At 49.4% G+C, this 21,570-nt stretch overlaps 1 protein-coding gene across 3 annotated transcripts; it reads left to right on the top strand.

The window, feature by feature from the left end:
* Positions 1-30: 30 nt before the first annotated feature.
* CCNK (cyclin K) lies at positions 31-19,304 on the top strand. 3 transcript variants are annotated; one of them, XM_073638531.1, is made up of 11 exons: positions 31-157; positions 2,973-3,194; positions 4,484-4,565; positions 4,643-4,786; positions 9,352-9,457; positions 10,753-10,810; positions 11,137-11,306; positions 12,413-12,651; positions 17,986-18,019; positions 18,135-18,203; positions 18,436-19,304. In XM_073638531.1, exons 2-11 carry the CDS (start codon positions 2,998-3,000, stop codon positions 19,053-19,055), a joined length of 1,719 nt encoding a protein of 572 aa, XP_073494632.1. In that variant the 5' UTR covers positions 31-157; positions 2,973-2,997; the 3' UTR covers positions 19,056-19,304. The 3 variants fall into 3 exon arrangements, with proteins under 3 accessions (XP_073494632.1, XP_073494634.1, XP_073494633.1); XM_073638533.1 differs by having other exon boundaries at positions 18,469-19,304; XM_073638532.1 differs by having other exon boundaries at positions 4,643-4,774.
* The last annotated feature ends 2,266 nt before the right edge of the window (positions 19,305-21,570 follow it).

Consider the following 21,570-nt stretch of genomic DNA (forward strand, 5'->3'; position numbering starts at 1 on the left):
GTACCGGTCCGTGTCCTTTTTAGACATTACAGTAGGGGCGTGCCCACTTGTGATGACATCACGTCGCACATTCGAATCCAAGATGGCTGCCGCTGTAGTGCTGTGCTGGTAGTTTATCCTACGGAAGCCGTTTAGTCCAAGGAGCCGTGGGCTGCGGGTGAGTGTGTGTCGTTATACGGCCTGGTATCGTTATCAGCTGTAGTCATGGCTGCCCTGGTCAACTCTGAGCCATGATGGCCCAACTCCCTCCGCTCCTGACTGTACCCAGCTCCATTCATCCTGTCCCTTCTCCAAAATCTCCTGATTTCACTTCTATCTGGCTACGGGGTAGAGGTAAGGCACGCCCTGTGGAACTACAAGTCTCTGGTGGTCCTTCCCCTCTCCGCCGCGTGCCCCCGTCTCTGGTGGTCCTTCCCCTCTCCGCCGCGTGCCCCCGTCTCTGGTGGTCCTTCCCCTCTCCGCCGCGTGCCCCCGTCTCTGGTGGTCCTTCCCCTCTCCGCCGCGTGCCCCCGTCTCTGGTGGTCCTTCCCCTCTCCGCCGCGTGCCCCCGTCTCTGGTGGTCCTTCCCCTCTCCGCCGCGTGCCCCCGTCTCTGGTGGTCCTTCCCCTCTCCGCCGCGCGCCCCCGTCTCTGGTGGTCCTTCCCCTCTCCGCCGCGCGCCCCCGTCTCTGGTGGTCCTTCCCCTCTCCGCCGCGCGCCCCCGTCTCTGGTGGTCCTTCCCCTCTCCGCCGCGCGCCCCCGTCTCTGGTGGTCCTTCCCCTCTCCGCCGCGCGCCCCCGTCTCTGGTGGTCCTTCCCCTCTCCGCCGCGCGCCCCCGTCTCTGGTGGTCCTTCCCCTCTCCGCCGCGCGCCCCCGTCTCTGGTGGTCCTTCCCCTCTCCGCCGCGCGCCCCCGTCTCTGGTGGTCCTTCCCCTCTCCGCCGCGCGCCCCCGTCTCTGGTGGTCCTTCCCCTCTCCGCCGCGCGCCCCCGTCTCTGGTGGTCCTTCCCCTCTCCGCCGCGCGCCCCCGTCTCTGGTGGTCCTTCCCCTCTCCGCCGCGCGCCCCCGTCTCTGGTGGTCCTTCCCCTCTCCGCCGCGCGCCCCCGTCTCTGGTGGTCCTTCCCCTCTCCGCCGCGCGCCCCCGTCTCTGGTGGTCCTTCCCCTCTCCGCCGCGCGCCCCCGTCTCTGGTGGTCCTTCCCCTCTCCGCCGCGCGCCCCCGTCTCTGGTGGTCCTTCCCCTCTCCGCCGCGCGCCCCCGTCTCTGGTGGTCCTTCCCCTCTCCGCCGCGCGCCCCCGTCTCTGGTGGTCCTTCCCCTCTCCGCCGCGCGCCCCCGTCTCTGGTGGTCCTTCCCCTCTCCGCCGCGCGCCCCCGTCTCTGGTGGTCCTTCCCCTCTCCGCCGCGCGCCCCCGTCTCTGGTGGTCCTTCCCCTCTCCGCCGCGCGCCCCCGTCTCTGGTGGTCCTTCCCCTCTCCGCCGCGCGCCCCCGTCTCTGGTGGTCCTTCCCCTCTCCGCCGCGCGCCCCCGTCTCTGGTGGTCCTTCCCCTCTCCGCCGCGCGCCCCCGTCTCTGGTGGTCCTTCCCCTCTCCGCCGCGCGCCCCCGTCTCTGGTGGTCCTTCCCCTCTCCGCCGCGCGCCCCCGTCTCTGGTGGTCCTTCCCCTCTCCGCCGCGCGCCCCCGTCTCTGGTGGTCCTTCCCCTCTCCGCCGCGCGCCCCCGTCTCTGGTGGTCCTTCCCCTCTCCGCCGCGCGCCCCCGTCTCTGGTGGTCCTTCCCCTCTCCGCCGCGCGCCCCCGTCTCTGGTGGTCCTTCCCATCTCCGCCGCGCGCCCCCGTCTCTGGTGGCCCTCTCCGCCGCGCGCCCCCGTCTCTGGTGGCCCTCTCCGCCGCGCGCCCCCGTCTCTGGTGGCCCTCTCCGCCGCGCGCCCCCGTCTCTGGTGGCCCTCTCCGCCGCGCGCCCCCGCCTCTGGTGGCCCTCTCCGCCGCGCGCCCCCGCCTCTGGTGGCCCTCTCCGCCGCGCGCCCCCGCCTCTGGTGGCCCTCTCCGCCGCGCGCCCCCGCCTCTGGTGGCCCTCTCCGCCGCGCGCCCCCGCCTCTGGTGGCCCTCTCCGCCGCGCGCCCCCGCCTCTGGTGGCCCTCTCCGCCGCGCGCCCCCGCCTCTGGTGGCCCTCTCCGCCGCGCGCCCCCGCCTCTGGTGGCCCTCTCCGCCGCGCGCCCCCGCCTCTGGTGGCCCTCTCCGCCGCGCGCCCCCGCCTCTGGTGGCCCTCTCCGCCGCGCGCCCCCGCCTCTGGTGGCCCTCTCCGCCGCGCGCCCCCGCCTCTGGTGGCCCTCTCCGCCGCGCGCCCCCGCCTCTGGTGGCCCTCTCCGCCGCGCGCCCCCGCCTCTGGTGGCCCTCTCCGCCGCGCGCCCCCGCCTCTGGTGGCCCTCTCCGCCGCGCGCCCCCGCCTCTGGTGGCCCTCTCCGCCGCGCGCCCCCGCCTCTGGTGGCCCTCTCCGCCGCGCGCCCCCGCCTCTGGTGGCCCTCTCCGCCGCGCGCCCCCGCCTCTGGTGGCCCTCTCCGCCGCGCGCCCCCGCCTCTGGTGGCCCTCTCCGCCGCGCGCCCCCGCCTCTGGTGGCCCTCTCCGCCGCGCGCCCCCGCCTCTGGTGGCCCTCTCCGCCGCGCGCCCCCGCCTCTGGTGGCCCTCTCCGCCGCGCGCCCCCGCCTCTGGTGGCCCTCTCCGCCGCGCGCCCCCGCCTCTGGTGGTGTGGTATCGAAACATAGCACATAGAAAGTTAGAGTCTGAGACCGCAGGGAAGAAACCTCCTGTTAAATTTGTTGTTCAGCGATTTACATTGTTCTTATTTCGTTGGTTTATTGGAAACAGAAGAAAGTTCTTACCTTTTGCTAATAAACCAGATGTGTGTGTGTGTGTGTGTGTGTGTGTGTGTGTGTGTGTGTGCGCTGCTTCATATCTTAGTAATAGTGTGACTGCTCTATCACAGCTTTGTGTTTATGTTCTCTGCAGGTGGTTTGGATGTTTGCAAGAATCAATGAAGGAAAACAAGGAAAACTCAAGTCCCTCGGTGGCCTCTGGTGCCCTGGACCACTCCAAACCATGTTGGTATTGGGACAAGAAGGACCTGGCTCACACCCCCTCTCAGCAGGAAGGCCTGGACCCCGCCACCGAGGCCCGATACCGACGGGAGGGAGCCAGGTTCATATTTGATGTTGGCACAAGACTCGGACTGTATCCTTATGTTTATAATCTAAAGAAGCAAAAAAAGGTGTATATACCACACAGGACGCATCCTCTATATACTACACCACACGGGACACTCCCTCTATATACTGCACCACACTGGACACATCCTCTATATACTACACCACACGGGACACTCCCTCTATATACTACACCACACGGGACACTCCCTCTATATACTGCACCACACGGGACACATCCTCTATATACTGCACCACACGGGACACATCCTCTATATACTGCACCACACGGGACACTCCCTCTATATACTGCACCACACGGGACACTCCCTCTATATACTGCACCACACGGGACACTCCCTCTATATACTGCACCACACGGGACACTCCCTCTATATACTGCACCACACGGGACACTCCCTCTATATACTGCACCACACGGGACACTCCCTCTATATACTGCACCACACGGGACACTCCCTCTATATACTGCACCACACGGGACACTCCCTCTATATACTGCACCACACGGGACACTCCCTCTATATACTGCACCACACGGGACACTCCCTCTATATACTGCACCACACGGGACACTCCCTCTATATACTACACCACACGGGACACACCCTCTATATACTGCACCGCACGGGACACACCCTCTATATACTGCACCGCACGGGACACATCCTCTATATACTGCACCGCACGGGACGCATCCTCTATATACTGCACCGCACGGGACGCATCCTCTATATACTGCACCGCACGGGACGCATCCTCTATATACTGCACCGCACGGGACGCATCCTCTATATACTGCACCGCACGGGACGCATCCTCTATATACTGCACCGCACGGGACACTCCCTCTATATACTGCACCACACGGGACACACCCTCTATATACTGCACCACACGGGACACACCCTCTATATACTACACCACACGGGACACACCCTCTATATACTGCACCACACGGGACACACCCTCTATATACTGCACCACACGGGACACACCCTCTATATACTGCACCGCACGGGACACACCCTCTATATACTGCACCGCACGGGACACATCCTCTATATACTGCACCGCACGGGACACATCCTCTATATACTGCACCGCACGGGACGCATCCTCTATATACTGCACCGCACGGGACGCATCCTCTATATACTGCACCGCACAGGACACATCCTCTATATACTGCACCGCACGGGACGCACCCTCTATATACTGCACCACACGGGACACATTCTCCGTAAATGTGACTGATTTCTGTGATATTTTCTGTTTCCTTAACCCTTCCGTCAGACATTACGACACTCTCGCCACCGGCATTATTTATTTCCATAGGTTCTATATGTTTCATTCATTCAAGCAGTTTGCCAGATACGTAAGTTCCCTGTTCCCATCTGCGGCCTCTGATCCTGCGCTCTTATCCTGAGATGACCCCTGAGTTCTTTCTTTCAGGTGACGGGCGCCTGCTGTCTCTTTCTTGCTGGCAAGGTGGAAGAAACTCCTAAGAAGTGTAAGGACATCATAAAGACGGCCCGCAGCTTGTTAAATGACGTGCAGTTCGGACAGTTCGGGGATGATCCGAAGGTGAGGAATCGGGTTAGTAGGATCCTGAGCCGACCTGGTGCAGTCAGCGATGGCCACTCCTGGATTGGTGGATATCAAATATCCTTTTTATTTTACTCGCTTATATAGCGCCATTAATTCCAAAGTGCTTCACAGACAATATCGCCGCTGTCCCCATTGGGGCTCACAATCTACATTCCCTATCAGGATGTCTTTGGAGTGTGGAAGGAAACCGGAGAACCCGGAGGAAACCCATACAAACTCCTTGCAGATGTTGTCCTTGGTGGGATTTGAGCCCGTTACATACAGTAACTTTAGCACTGGGGACTACAGCTGTTGTGAAACTACAACATCCAGGACTTAAGCAAAAAAAAAAAACCCTTAAAAACAATATTTTAGTAGATATTCTTAAAAATATATACTCTGAAACCAAACAAAATTACATATATATATAATTTTTCAGTCCAAAGGTGCCAAGTTTAGGGATGAGGGTTATATGTATAATATTTCAAGGAAAAGTAGGCAGCACTAAAAAAGCTCAATAACCCTAAAAAAACTTTCATGACTCCCTGCCTTACGACGGAGGTTGGCACCCTAAAATATATGTGGCCGCAGGACAGCTATATTATGTGCAGATGGGAGCCTGTCTGTCCTCCATATGTAGTAATGGGGATGAGAGATCACTTGTCCTTGATCCCGGATGCGGTGTCCTTACGGTTCCCAGGTGGAACGTCACTTCCCCATCTCTCCCGTAAATGACGTATGAGGTTCAATGGGGGAGTGTACACACACAGACGTTCCACCGGCCGCAAAGAGCTCAATACGTTCTTTTTGGAGAAAACCATTCACATCCACATCACAAGCTCCACCGGCCACCACAATATACATTAACGTTGATGATTGGCCATTCGGACTGATTATTAGTATAATCTTTATTCCATACTCTGAGTCTTATGAATGTGGTTTATTGGATACCGAGTGAATTTTGGAATACTATTGTTATGGTAAATATTTATACTTTGCTTTGATTATTATTTTAGACAATTAAATATACATATATCTAATTGATAATTTTGTATTTTAATATTAGCTTTATGTGTTATTTCGTTGTATTTAATATAGATCTGTCCCTGTGCGAAGCTTTCCTTTGTTTGTGAAAGTATAGTAAAACTAGATATGATATAACCAGTCTCTAAGGAATTTACCAGAATACATAATTTACGACTTTGTTTTTCCCAACTTCTCTTCATTTTTAGGTGACGTAATGTAAGCCATTCCCACTTTTCTTATCTTTGTGGTTTGTAATAAAAACTTGTGACCAGGCATCTGAGGGCAGACTAGTCTGGGACACAGACACAATTGGTTGTGTTTCTCTTGTCTCCGATCGATCGACTCCCTGATTTGATCAAAACTGGCAAACGTGTGAAACCTCTTAAGTTTCTCCTATAACTTTTCATATAGGTTTCTCCATCACTATGATAAAATATATGATCTGGCGAAGTGTATAAGAATTTGATATCTATATTATATCACCTAATATGTTTCCTGTCATGGTAGATCTGATCTTAGTTGGGATATACACCATATTTAATTATAAACTGTTTCCCATGGGATGTGGGGCTATTATGGGTCTCTGTAGCTACCAGTAGATAAGGAGACGAGGAGTTAATGTATATCATGCGCCTACTAATATGCGCTTGTGATGTGGGTGTGAATGGTTTACTCCAAAAATAACGTATTGAGCTCTTTGTGGCCGGTGGAACATCTGTGTTCATCAATTGAACCCCATACCTCACTTCCTGGAGCATAGGGGAAGTCACGCTCCCGGCTACTTTTCCATGAAATACTAGATGTAAGTCCCTCATCCCTAAACTTGGCACCTCCGGACTGCAAAATTTTATAATATATATATATATATATATATATATATATATATATATATATATATATATATATATATATACACAGTACAGACCAAAAGTTTGGACACACCTTCTCATTTAAAGATTTTTCTGTATTTTCATAACTATGAAAATTGTACATTCACACTGAAGGCATCAAAACTATGGATTAACACATGTGGAATTATATACTTAACAAAAAAGTGTGAAACTACTGAAAATATGTCTTATATTCTAGGTTCTTCAAAGTAGCCACCTTTTGCTTTGATGACTGCTTCGCACACTCTTGGCATTCTCTTGATGAGCTTCAAGAGGTAGTCACCGGAAATGGTCTTCCAACAATCTTGAAGGAGTTCCCAGAGATGCTTAGCACTTGTTGGCCCTTTTGTCTTCACTCTGCGGTCCAGCTCACCCCAAACCATCTCGATATGGTTCAGGTCTGGTGACTGTGGAGGCCAGGTCATCTGGCGTAGCACCCCATCACTCTCATTCTTGGTCCAATAGCCCTTACACAGGGTGTGTTTGGGGTCATTGTCCTGTTGAAAAATAAATGATGGTCCAACTAAACGCAAACCGGATGGAATAGCATGCCGCTGCAAGATGCTGTGGTAGCCATGCTGGTTCAGTATGCCTTCAATTTTGAATAAATCCCCAACAGTGTCACCAGCAAAGCACCCCCACACCATCACACCTCCTCCTCCATGCTTCACGGTGGGAACCAGGCATGTAGAGTCCATCCGTTCACCTTTTCTGCGTCGCACAAAGACACGGTGGTTGGAACCAAAGATCTCAAATTTGGACTCATCAGACCAAAGCACAGATTTCCACTGGTCTAATGTCCATTCCTTGTGTTCTTTAGCCCAAACAAGTCTCTTCTGCTTGTTGCCTGTCCTTAGCCGTGGTTTCCTAGCAGCTATTTTACCATGAAGGCCTGCTGCACAAAGTCTCCTCTTAACAGTTGTTGAAGAGATGTGTCTGCTGCTAGAACTCTGTGTGGCATTGACCTGGTCTCTAATCTGAGCTGCTGTTAACCTGCGATTTCTGAGGCTGGTGACTCGGATAAACTTATCCTCAGAAGCAGAGGTGACTCTTGGTCTTCCTTTCCTGGGGCGGTCCTCATGTGAGCCAGTTTCTTTGTAGCGCTTGATGGTTTTTGCAACAGCACTTGGGGACACTTTCAAAGTTTGCAGAATTTTTCGGACTGACTGACCTTCAGTTCTTAAAGTAATGATGGCCACTCGTTTTTCTTTACTTAGCTGCTTTTTTCTTGCCATAATACAAATTCTAACAGTCTATTCAGTAGGACTATCAGCTGTGTATCCACCAGACTTCTGCACAACACAACTGATGGTCCCAACCCCATTTATAAGGCAAGAAATCCCACTTGTTAAACCTGACAGGGCACACCTGTGAAGTGAAAACCATTTCCGGTGACTACCTCTTGAAGCTCATCAAGAGAACGCCAAGAGTGTGCAAAGCAGTCATCAAAGCAAAAGGTGGCTACTTTGAAGAACCTAGAATATAAGACATATTTTCTGTTGTTTCACACTTTTTTGTTAAGTATATAATTCCACATGTGGTAATTCATAGTTTTGATGCCTTCAGTGCGAATGTACAATTTTCATAGTCATGAAAATACAGAAAAATCTTTAAATGAGAAGGTGTGTCCAAACTTTTGGTCTGTACTGTATATATATATATATATATATATATATATATATATATATATATATATATATATATATATATATATATATATATATATAAAAATGTAATATAATTATGTGATTTCATTTGTTTTCAGAGTATTAAAAATCTGTAAAGTATTGTTTTTTTTCTTCTTTTGGTCCTTGTGAAAGTACAACTCCCAGCATGACCTGAGAGGCATCGGATGTAGACCACAACTCTTGTCAATGCCATGACCTCCTGAACGTGGGATCATTCTCTCAGCCCCAACAATCCTTAAAGCGTCGGGGTGACCTTGCACCCGTGAAGTCACATTATCAGATGTCTCCATTCATTTGTTTGGGTGTTTTCGAAAGTTATGAAGTTTCGCTTGTTCAGTCATTTTTTTTCAGATCTCACATCCAAATAATAGATAGACTTCTTGATATGTCCTATGTCTTTTGCTGGCTTCAAAATGAGAAGACTGTAAATTAATCAGTGAGCTCATTTTCACTTGGGATTGTGTAATTAGCTTTATTTTTTTTTTCTGTCTATTTTGAGCTTTTCTGTGCTGATTTATCATCAGAGACCACATGAAAGTTGAGCTGAACGTTGATGTAGTCATAAATCAGCTGAGATAAGCTCCTTAAAAGACAGATAAGTGTTACACATTACCGTCAGATCGAGCTCACTGATAGATTCTCAGTTAGCACGTTCTGCAGCCAGCATTGTGAAAGCCAAACGATGCAACATTGTTATTGAAACCCAATTGCAAAAATGTATTTTTTTTTTTATCCCAGAATATATGAATTAAGAAAAAAAAAAGCGGCAATCCTCGCAGAGATGTTGTAGGTGTCTTCAGCTGCCAGAAACATATTGAACTGAGTGGAAATTTTAACTTTGTAGAAGAAGATAACGGCGCTCCTTTCTTCCTTGCATGGACGATCTCTGGGGACTGCGGACATTGCAGTAGAAAATGCAGAAAAAAAATAGAAATGTCGACCTCTGAATTACTCTTTTTTTTATATTTAGGAAGAAGTTATGGTCCTAGAGAGGATTCTTCTGCAAACTATTAAATTTGACCTACAAGTGGAGCATCCCTACCAGTTTCTACTACGATACGCCAAACAGTTAAAAGGTAACGGAGATGGAGGCGACCCGAGGATTTTTCTAGTTTAATTTTATTTTTATTTTTTTAGCAGCATTTATCATATGAGTTAATTAATTTTATAATTTCATAGCTCAGACTTTTATGGAGCCGGCAATACCAAATGTTTATTGTTTGCTTATTTATTTATTTTTTAATTATTTTTGGATGGGAAAAATGGAAGTTATTCAATCCCCCTTTTTCACTTATACTTTATTATAATAAAACATTTATATTTACTTATATATGTTTTATTATTTTAATTGTTTTATTTTTATTTTATATATACTGAAACTTCTTAGTATTGTAGTATATAACAAAAATGACGATCTCTTCACAGGCCGAGCGCCATAGGAGTACAGAGATGGCAATTATTTAAAAAGACCTTGCAAGCGTTGTGCATTCTCGGCCAACGCTGCTAAATTGCAGTGGTGGCCGGTAGCCTAGAAAACTAGTATGGAGTATACCTTGCACTCAGCCTGTGGCGAAAACACCACCGTTCATTAAAACAAAAATTTACAGAAGAAATAAAAAAAAAAAAAATTGTGTCACCATATTTAGGGACCCGTACCTTTTTTATATTTTTTTTAAAGGAGGGGAGTATTTAGATTAAAGATTTAATGCTTTATATTTTGACTTTTTTTTATATATTTTAAAAGTCCCATTAGGAGACTTGTACCTGCAGTTGTATGATTGCAGGTACTATACTCCTTACTGCAGTATATTGGAAGTGTTGTTATCTCCTTTTGCTGTGGCAGGGCTTCATAGGAGTACCAAGATGGCAGACAAAGGGCTCTTTATGGGCTTTCAGATACCACGATCCGCCTTTCTCTAACGGTTTAGATGCCGCGGTCACTAATGGTGTTATGTCACAATGGACGCTCGCTGTGATTGCTGCTGTCGCAGACAGATGCTGGCTGTGTAACACAGCTCGTGTCCATATGACATATTTACATTTTATAGTCATGCAGGGTGTAGGGAATAATTTGCCCCTACTGTATGTACTGCCGCATACCACCAGGGGTCAGCATGCACTGGCCGCCAGCAGTTGTCAAGCTGCAACTCCCAGAATGACTGCCTGAGAATGCTGGGAGTTGTAGTTTTACAATAGCTGGAGGTAATTGATCCCTGTACTAGACCGTCGGCATTTTGTCCCCCATTTTTCTCACTTTATAAAGAATGAGAATCCAAGATCTTGTAGAGAAAGTGTTGAAGGATGAGGGGACTGGTAACTGCTGTGTCAGTCTCTCTACATCTTATGGTTTTTTTTTATATATTTTGTTCAGGAGACAAGAATAAAATCCAGAAGCTGGTACAGATGGCGTGGACTTTTGTCAATGACAGGTAGTGGCAATGCAAGTGTTAATCTCACCCCTTGCCCTGGGCCGCAGGCGGCGCCGGCCTCGCCCCTTGCCCTGGGCCGCAGGCGGCGCCGGCCTCGCCCCTTGCGCCGGGCCGCAGGCGGCGCCGGCCTCGCCCCTTGCGCCGGGCCGCAGGCGGCGTCGGCCTTGCGCCGGGCCGCAGGCGGCGCCAGCCTCGCCCCTTGCCCTGGGCCGCAGGCGGCGCCGGCTTCGCCCCTTGCCCTGGGCCGCAGGCGGCGCCGGCTTCGCCCCTTGCCCTGGGCCGCAGGCGGCGCCGGCCTCGCCCCTAACCCTGTGCTCTGTCTGCAGCCTCTGCACCACGCTGTCCTTGCAGTGGGAGCCGGAGATTATCGCAGTCGCTGTCATGTATCTCGCCGGACGACTGTGCAAGTTTGAAATCCAGGAATGGACGTCCAAGCCCATGTACCGGCGGTGGTGGGAGCAGTTTGTGCAGGACGTACCTGTCGATGTACTGGAAGGTAAGTGCTGCGTCTACATCTACTTACATATCGCCACAGGTACATCTCCACCGCTGCTGTTGCTGAAATAATGGCATGAGGACCAGCACTTATTGTTCATAAAATACTCTGTGCTGCTGGGGGGGAAGGGTTGTGCTCCTCCCACAAAGACACTGCCCTGACTCCATGCAGTCCTGTCCTCAATAATATGATCACAGGAATAATATGATCACCGCCTTCCACTCGCCCCTGTGGTTCCAAAATTCCTTAAAGGGGTTGTCCCCTTTTTGGAAATTGGCCTCCTTCAGACAATGAAGAAAATAAAGTAACAAATAAAACTTTTGCTCAGCTCACCTTACCGGGGCCCTGCACTGCTTCTCATCACTATGATGGTCTTCATTGATCGGTTGCAGTGGTGATGTCATGTCTGCAGCACTGCAACCAATCACTGGACTCGGCAGCCCATGCTGTCTGTCTTATTGGCTGCAGCTTTGATGTTGTGCTGTCACCACTGCAACTGATCAATAAAGACTGGTTCAGCGATGACCAGCAGAGTTGGACCCCGGGAGGGAGAGTAAAAGCTTCTGCCTCCCCCATCCCCCTTTTCTTGAACATTTGAAGCAATAATCTGAAATAGGGAGAAATATACATAAATCAGAGTGCAGGTAGCCTATGTTTGTTAAGAGGGGTGATAACATGAGAAAAAGTTGCTATATGACACTGTAATGTAGAAAATAAGGGCAAACGCTTCACTAAATGTCAGAATATAATCATCACCTTTTATAAAGAAAAAACAACAACATTCATGATTGGATTTATACAGGTAACACAATCCCGACTCCTACACATCCTGCAATACATGTGAATATGCACTAGGGGGCAGCACCGTTCTAGAAATAACACTGATCCCTCTGGGTAATGGTAACAGGAAGACGGGTAGGATGTCCAATCCAATAATTACTAGGTCACTTTTACCGCACGATGAACGCTATAAAATCGAAACCCACTGAAAACACTGGTGAAATTGCATTTTTTTTTCATCCTCTAGCAGTCGTTCCGATGTCAGAGAGACAACGTTTTCTTTAATTTTGGGACAACAAATTGTGAAATTTCCGTTTTTCTCTTAGACATCTGTCATCAGATCTTGGATCTGTATTCGCAAGGAAAGCAGCAGATGCCTCACCACGGGGCACAGCAGCAATCCCCACAAGTCCAGGCACAGATCGCTTCTGTACAGCCTCTGCCGCCATCCCTGAACATAGACTCCCAGACAGTGCCGCAAAAAGATCCACAGCAAGCCGGAGGCCAGCAAACCAAGAAGCCTTCCCCACAGTCCAGCCCACCGAAGCAAGCCAAGAGACCCCTGGTATGTTACCATCTGCATAGCGGCAGGAGAGCCCCCCACAAGAGCTTCTTAAGCTTGGAGAACTTCCCTTTTGTCTTTGACTAATCCTGGTTTCACGTGTCTGTCATTGTGTGAGTTCTCATCTGCAGTGCAGAGAGGGAGAGTATGTACAGTCCTGTAGAAAAGGAGGAAGTAGCAAGTGCAGGATAGAAGCTGTGCTGATACTTGAGCTAAAGCAGACTGCAGCACCGTGGATACACACAGATCTGACTTCCAGACTATATTACTGGAAAAGAGACAGAGCTCACATCCAGCCTATGTTACTGGGAGAGACACACCGACCTCACATCCAGCCTATATTACTGGGAGAGGCCAAGACTTTTCATCCAGCCAATATTACTGAGCGAGACATACAGACCTCACCTCCAGCCTGTATTACTGGGAAAGACACATAGCTCACCTCCAGCCTATATTACTGGGAGACACACACACACACACACACACACACACCCCTCACGTACAGCCTATATTACTGGGAGAGACACCACACACCTCACGTACAGCCTATATTACTGGGAGAGACACCACACGCCTCACGTACAGCCTATATTACTGGGAGAGACACCACACGCCTCACGTACAGCCTATATTACTGGGAGAGACACACACACGCCTCACGTACAGCCTATATTACTGGGAGAGACACCACACGCCTCACGTACAGCCTATATTACTGGGAGAGACACCACACGCCTCACGTACAGCCTATATTACTGGGAGAGACACCACACGCCTCACGTACAGCCTATATTACTGGGAGAGACACCACACGCCTCACGTACAGCCTATATTACTGGGAGAGACACCACACGCCTCACGTACAGCCTATATTACTGGGAGAGACACCACACGCCTCACGTACAGCCTATATTACTGGGAGAGACACACACACGCCTCACGTACAGCCTATATTACTGGGAGAGACACACACACGCCTCACGTACAGCCTATATTACTGGGAGAGACACACACACGCCTCACGTACAGCCTATATTACTGGGAGAGACACACACACGCCTCACGTACAGCCTATATTACTGGGAGAGACACACACGCCTCACGTACAGCCTATATTACTGGGAGAGACACACACACACCTCACGTACAGCCTATATTACTGGGAGAGACACACACACACCTCACGTACAGCCTATATTACTGGGAGAGACACACACACACACCTCACGTACAGCCTATATTACTGGGAGAGACACACACACACACCTCACGTACAGCCTATATTACTGGGAGAGACACACACACACACCTCACGTACGGCCTATATTACTGGGAGAGACACACACACACACCTCACGTACGGCCTATATTACTGGGAGAGACACACACACACCTCACATACAGCCTATATTACTGGGAGAGACACACACACACCTCACGTACAGCCTATATTACTGGGAGAGACACACACACACCTCACATACAGCCTATATTACTGGGAGAGACACAGAGCTCACATCCATCCATGATGATTGGACCAGCTACAGATCTCTTGACTCAAACTCAACGGCTACATGGGCATATATGAGGCTGTTGAGTTTGGGACAGGAAACCCGCTGTTGGTGCTCGGACCGTGAGAGTCTGTCGTGTGAAACCGTCCATGCAAATGTGATAGCAAGGTATCTAATTGTTATGATACTGGCGTAGTACTGCTGGAAACCAGTGGCCAAAGGAGCTTGAGCAGGAACAGCAAGCGGTAGTAGAAGTTCTTGTAGTTAGCAAAAGGAGTTGTAGAAAACAGTCCGTAGATAGGTGAGAACAATCTAGGTAAGAATGTTCAAGAGCTTGGAGACTGGAAAGTAGGTAACAGCTAGACACGATACTCAAGCAATGAGTGAGAGGTCCATGTGGCCTTAAGTAGGTCCAAACAGGAAATAAGATGGATCCCACAGGATCAGCATCTGCCATCTTAGTAAAGGGCAATTGCAGAACACAACAGCAGCCTTCAGTGGTAAGGAGTGGGATTGCAGCTCAATTATTAAGGTGAACAATAGCAGCCACTAGTGGTCAAACTGTATAAGGACAACTGGAATCCTGACATTAATGTGCTTGGCTGCTGTCTCCTCTGACCTCCTCACTAGACATGCCCAAGCATCCATGTGCTCTCAGAAAAAATAGCACTGCCAGACCTATTTGATATCAGCCCCAGCTCTGTTGAGCTAGCCTAATGGAAATATTCATTATTTAAAGGCTATGTAGATATTCACACAGGTTTCTTTTTTTTTTTATTGGGAGAGACACAGTCCTCTCGTCCCGCCTATATTACTGAGACAGACACAGACCTCTCATCCATTCTATATTACTGAGAGAGAGACAGAGCTCACATCCAGCCTATATTACTGGGAGAGACACACAGATCTCACATCCAGCCTATATTATTGGGAGAGACACAGACGTCACATCCAGCCTATATTATTGGGAGAGACACACACAGCTCATATCCAGCCTATATTACTGGGAGAGACACAGATGTCACATCCAGCCTATATTACTGGGAGAGACACAGACCTCACATCCAGCCTATATTACTGGGGGAGACACACAGACCTCACATCCAGCCTATATTACTGGGAGAGACACACAGACAGCACATCCAGCCTATATTACTGGGAGAGACACACAGACCTCACATCCAGCCTATGTTACTGTGAGAGACACAGACCTCACATCCAGCCTATGTTACTGTGAGAGACACAGACCTCACATCCAGCCTATGTTACTGTGAGAGACACAGACCTCACATCCAGCCTATATTACTGTGAGAGACACACAGACCTCACATCCAGCCTATGTTACTGTGAGAGACACAGACCTCACATCCAGCCTATGTTACTGTGAGAGACACACAGACCTCACATCCAGCCTATGTTACTGTGAGAGACACACAGACCTCACATCCAGGCTATGTTACTGTGAGACACACAGACCTCACATCCAGCCTATATTACTGTGAGAGACACACAGACCTCACATCCAGCCTATGTTACTGTGAGAGACACACAGACCTCACATCCAGCCTATGTTACTGTGAGAGACACAGACCTCACATCCAGCCTATGTTACTGTGAGAGACACATAGACCTCACATCCAGCCTATATTATTGGGAGAGACACACAGACCTCACATCCAGCCTATGTTACTGTGAGAGACACACAGACCTCACATCCAGCCTATGTTACTGTGAGAGACACATAGACCTCACATCCAGCCTATATTATTGGGAGAGACACACAGACCTCACATCCAGCCTATGTTACTGTGAGAGACACACAGACCTCACATCCAGCCTATGTTACTGTGAGAGACACATAGACCTCACATCCAGCCTATGTTACTGTGAGAGACACACAGACCTCACATCCAGCCTATGTTACTGTGAGAGACACAGAGCTCACATCCAGCCTATGTTACTGTGAGAGACACAGACCTCACATCCAGCCTATATTACTGTGAGAGACACACAGACCTCACATCCAGCCTATGTTACTGTGAGAGACACAGAGCTCACATCCAGCCTATGTTACTGTGAGAGACACACAGACCTCACATCCAGCCTATATTATTGGGAGAGACACACAGACCTCACGTACAGCCTATATTACTGGGGGAGACACACCCACCTCACATCCAGCCTATATTACTGGAAGAGACACTGACACAAGAGAAAAATGGAAAACTTGCATAATGCTGTAAAATAAGTCTGATTATAAATGAAGATTGCCGACAAACTCAGTGGTTACTTTTTAGTTGGTACAATTTTGCTAGCGTTAAAAATTAATTTATCCCTGTTAAAGATGTTAGATGTTGGTTAGTTCTCGAGTAGATCAGGGGGAACCAGTGGATGTCGTGTATCTCGACTTCTCAAAAGCGTTCGATAGCGTGCCACATAATAGGTTGGTATACAAAATGAGAATGATGGGGCTGGGGGAAAATGTCTGCAAGTGGGTAGCTAACTGGCTAAAGGATAGAAGGCAGAGGGTGGTTATAAATGGAATATACTCAGATTGGGTAAGCGTCACTAGTGGGGTACCACAGGGGTCTGTACTAGGCCCAATGTTATTTAATATCTTTATTAACGACATAGTCAACGGGATAAATAGTAAAATATCAATATTTGCAGATGACACAAAGTTATGTAAAACAATTAATACAAAAGAGGACAGTGCAGACCTACAGAGGGATTTGGATAAGCTGGGTAGGTGGAGCATTAAATGGCAAATGAGGTTTAACGAGGAGAAATGTAAGGTCATACATATGGGAAGGAAAAATGGAAGTCACCAGTACTCACTGAATGGGAAATCATTGGGGCATTCAGAGATGGAGAAGGACTTGGGCATCTTGATTGATAGCAAACTAAATTGGAGTGCCCAAAGTCAGGCCGCTGCTGTAAGGGCAAACAGGGTAATGGGATGTATCAGAAGAGGTATAGCTGCAAAGGATGAGAACATTGTTCTTCCACTGTACAAAGCACTGGTCAGACCACACTTGGAATACTGTGCTCAGTTATGGGCCCCAATATATAGAAAGGATATAAATGAGCTTGAAAAGGTACAAAGGAGGACAACAAAATTAATAAAGGGAATGGAGGGACTGCAATACCCAGAGAGGTTGGCAAAACTAGGACTATTCAGCCTGGAAAAGAGAAGGTTGAGGGGGGACATAATAAATGTGTACAAATATGTTAGGGGACAGTATAGAGATCTTGCCCGGGATTTGTTTAAAAGGAGGGATATTACGGTAACAAGAGGGCATTCACTAAGACTGGAAGAGAAAAGGTTTCAGCACCAGCATAGGAAGGGGTTCTTTACGGTAAGAGCAGTGAGAATATGGAATTCACTGAGTGAGGAGACGGTAATGTCGGATTCACTACACCAGTTCAAGCGGGGACTGGATGCATTTCTAGATACCAGGCAGATTTCAGCATATACTTAAAAATAGAATAAAATAGTAGGTTGATACAGGGATTTATTCTGACTGCTGGTTTCAGAGTCGGGAGGGAATTTTTCCTCAGGTGAAGATTGGCCAAATCATTTGGGGTTTTTGCCCTCCTCTGGATCAACTTTAGCAATTACAGAACTTACAGGTCGAACTTGATGGACGCAAGTCTTTATTCGGCTTTACAAACTAAACTAATGTCCGTAGGGGTCTTACTAGCAGGTGGTCTATAGCGGGATGCAGGCAGTATATTGTGGTCTTCTGTAGTGACAGGCCGCCTTTGTGAATGCTGCCTAATATTTCACTGTTTACATTTCTGATCAGTTTTTAATGTCTTTCAGCCGACATCACCCAAAGAGGAGGGGAAAGTACAAGGTGGGTTTCTTCGTCATCTGTCAGTGTGTTGTATGATGGCCGTGGCCTGATCCGCCGTACGGTTACATCACATATGAGCGGAGCTTCGTCTTCACTCCTCCCGTGTTTTTTACAGAACCATTAACTAAATTACCTAAAATTGAGGCTTCGCACCCGCCGCTTCCTCCTATGATCACACCTGCAGGTAAGTCCTGTCCACATTAGGGTTTGTTGTCTGGGCTCCATAACACCCTGTATTCCTGTCCGCTGGATCCATCCTTCCAGGCCCTTTCGACCTCTGTCCAGTGTGGTCTTCCTACACTTGACGCTTCTGGTGATACATTTGGGAAGCTATCCCTCTCCCCTCCCCGTACACCAGACTCCCCTCTCCCCACCATTTTTTAATTTTTTCATGGCTTTTAATTTCTGGCTGATAGAGAGAAAACCTGTGCCACAATCTCTTGCTCCAGGGGAAGGCGATTCCGTCAATGTCCCCGAGGCAGCGGACTTGACCAAGCTCCAGATCCCTCCACCGGCTCATCAAGCGGTTCATCAGCCGCCGCCTCTGCCACATCGGCCACCGCCGCCTCCTTCTAGCTACATAACCGGGATGTCTACAACCAACTCTTACATGTCTGGGGAGGGTTACCAAAGCCTCCAGTCTATGATGAAGACCGAAGTACCGGCTTATGGGAGCATGCCGCCCGCCTACGGCCCCCCATCACATATAGCGTATCATCCTCACGTCTATCCACCCAATCCTCCACCCTCTGTGCCACCACCCCCGCCACCATCTTCATTCCCCCCTCCTAATATTCCTCCTCCTACTTCAGTCTATCCCCCTCCTCCACCTGCTTACAATCCCAACTATCCCCCACCCAGACTACCCCCTACCCATACTGTACCCAACCACCCTCCTCCAGGTATTGGTTTGCCACCAGCTTCGTATCCCCCTCCGGCAGTGCCACCTGGTGGGCAGCCTCCTGTCCCTCCTCCGATTCCACCACCGGGCATGCCACCCGTCGCAGGACTCGGCCGTGCCGCCTGGATGAGATAGCATGGCACAACGACTTATAAGGACTTGAATGGATTGATGATTGACACACCACAAAAAAATAAATGTGCATCCCTCCGCTGCGACGAAAATGTAAAGTCTGACACCATCTCTTCTCCCTGACTGCCAGGTTTGGGCAGATGAGGTGGCATTGAATGTCTTTGTATTGTTACAATGTGCCTGGCCGATACTACATAGTGTCCTGAGCTACTGATTGGCAAATAATTGGCAGTGCCCCCACCCCCCCCCCACTTCTGCGACTACAGAAATCCAACCTTGATTTCGGCTTCATTGTGCGAGGGCCATATTGGCCAAGCTTCAAAGAAACAAGACAAAAACAACGTATTAAAAAAATGAAAGCAATTTTTACTAATAGTCAAAGCAAAGATTAGCGCATTTGCTTTACCTTTATCGTCTTGGGGTTTTTTTTTATTCAAATTTTTTTGTTTTGCGGAGATTTTGGAAGTTTTACAAATGTTTGTAAATATTTTTTTAATGTAAAGAGTTTAATTGTCAGCGCTCAGCCGAATCCTCAGCATCAGTCACCTCGATATTAGTGAATAAAAAAAATCCTGGAAATCTGTGTCTTCTGTGTAAGAATGTATTTTTTTCTGTCTGTGTGGCGCCCAGCTGCGCTTGGTACCACAGATCCTAGAAGGGTGTATTAATGGAATCCTCCACAAGAGGCCCCCATAAACATTCACACATCTTCACCTTCCACCTCAGACCAGCAGAGGGAGCCCGTTAGGGATATAAATAGGGAAGGTGGAGCTAGGCAGTTTAGTTAGTCTGGAGTGCACAGAGAGTGAAGAGCTGTGTGTGCGGAGAAGCATGTGGGTTGCTGTGTAGGCAAGCTAGGCCTCCAGCGGTCCTGAAGCGCAGTCTAGACTCAGGAGCTCAGGTAAGTGAGCCCAAGGTAAGAGCGCCTGTAAGAGCGCCTGTAAGAGCGGTAAAGGGCTTCAAGCTGCCGTTAGTGTGAGTAGCCTAGTGAGGGCCCGAGCGTGGCCGAAGGCGAGTGGAAAGTGAGTAGCAGTGGGGGCAGAGGAGCTTACCCAGCTCACCCCGAAACATTATACCGGACACCGGGTCCGAGCTTACCGGGATCTCTACGACCCAGTAAGGCATAACCGGAATCCCTGGAGAACTACAGATCCCAGGTTCACCAGAAAGCTGATACGTAACAGAGCCAGGAGACACATAGGCCCCATAAACTGGGAGCGTGCACTCCAAGAGAAGGCCCTACCACAACGTCAGCCGCTGCAGGACAGAGATAAAGTTAGGCCTAGCTTTAGGCAGGCTAGAAACTTACTACGCAAAGGCAAGAAACAGGAGGCCCTACACCCGCTCATTGGGGAGGATCCTGATATGCACCCTTCACCCTACAGTGCTCCGGGATGTGCCTGAATTACCACCAGTAAAAGGTACTGAAGTGACTACCGTGTCTGTCCCCATTCTTGCTCTGACCCGGCTGGGTCTCGCCTGTCCTGCATTCCCCTTCATACACTGCCCTGAGGCCTAGTTCCACCTGTGGAGAGCTATACCATCAAGCTGCTTTATCACCGGCCTCAGTGGACTGTGCAGCGCTGGTGATTCTCACCAGAAACCACAGGTTGCGTCACGAACTTTCATAGAATTAACAAACAATCCCCTTTTAAAAGCTGACCCCAGGGTACGGGCCCGGGAGCCGACCACCGCGACATCCCCAAGGCCAGGCAAAGGCCCGGGTACCGAGTCGTCCCCATCCCCCTGGGCTAGTCATCTGCTGTTATGTTTTTCTCCAAAAAATGGCGCAAAATTGCCTGATAGTAAGTCGCGGACAAGTTGCACACTTGTTTGTCACGTGAGGAGTCTGACAATTGCTGTCGCCTCGTAGCCCCGACCTCAGGACTCGTTCTCATCTGTATGGAAATCAGACCAGTGCAATCCGATAAAAAAATCAGATTGCACTCTGACTAATGTTCAATGATTCTCTGCTGTTCTGTGATTTTTTTTTTTCTCATCTTGAATCTGGATGAGAAAAAAATCTCATCATGCTGCGAGTGGCCGTGTATATCGGGCGAGACTCGCCAATACCAGTCAATGGGTGCGAGAGAAAAAAAAATGGCACGGCACACGACCATGCGTGTGCCGTCCAATTCTTACACACTGTAAGGTTGCTAATGGTCGCATAGTCAATGGGAGGTATGTGTCACCGAGATGGCTGTACTTTGTGATGTAACCCGGAGTGTTTCTCTAGTGCACATAAGCACTAAGAGGATCATTTGGTGCACCTGGGAGCCGGGTTACGGGTAGTTTAGAGAGATGGGCTGGCTTAGCTACCCACATACCTCACCTCTGGGTGTGGTTAACAGCCTATATAATGGAGGCTGTTGTTTGGCACATGGTCTGGAGAGAGAAGGCCTCCTGTGTGTGGTTGTTTCCAGACTTGGCCGAGTACTGGATGCCACCCAGCCTGTGTGCCCACAGCGCTGGCTAACCAGAGACTTTGCCTAAAGGATTGTTTTCTTTGTTTTTGCCT

Source organism: Phyllobates terribilis, unplaced genomic scaffold, assembly GCF_046119375.1.
Source record: "Phyllobates terribilis strain yellow unplaced genomic scaffold, ASM4611937v1 Scaffold_7__3_contigs__length_470593459, whole genome shotgun sequence".
Classification (NCBI taxonomy): domain Eukaryota; kingdom Metazoa; phylum Chordata; class Amphibia; order Anura; family Dendrobatidae; genus Phyllobates; species Phyllobates terribilis.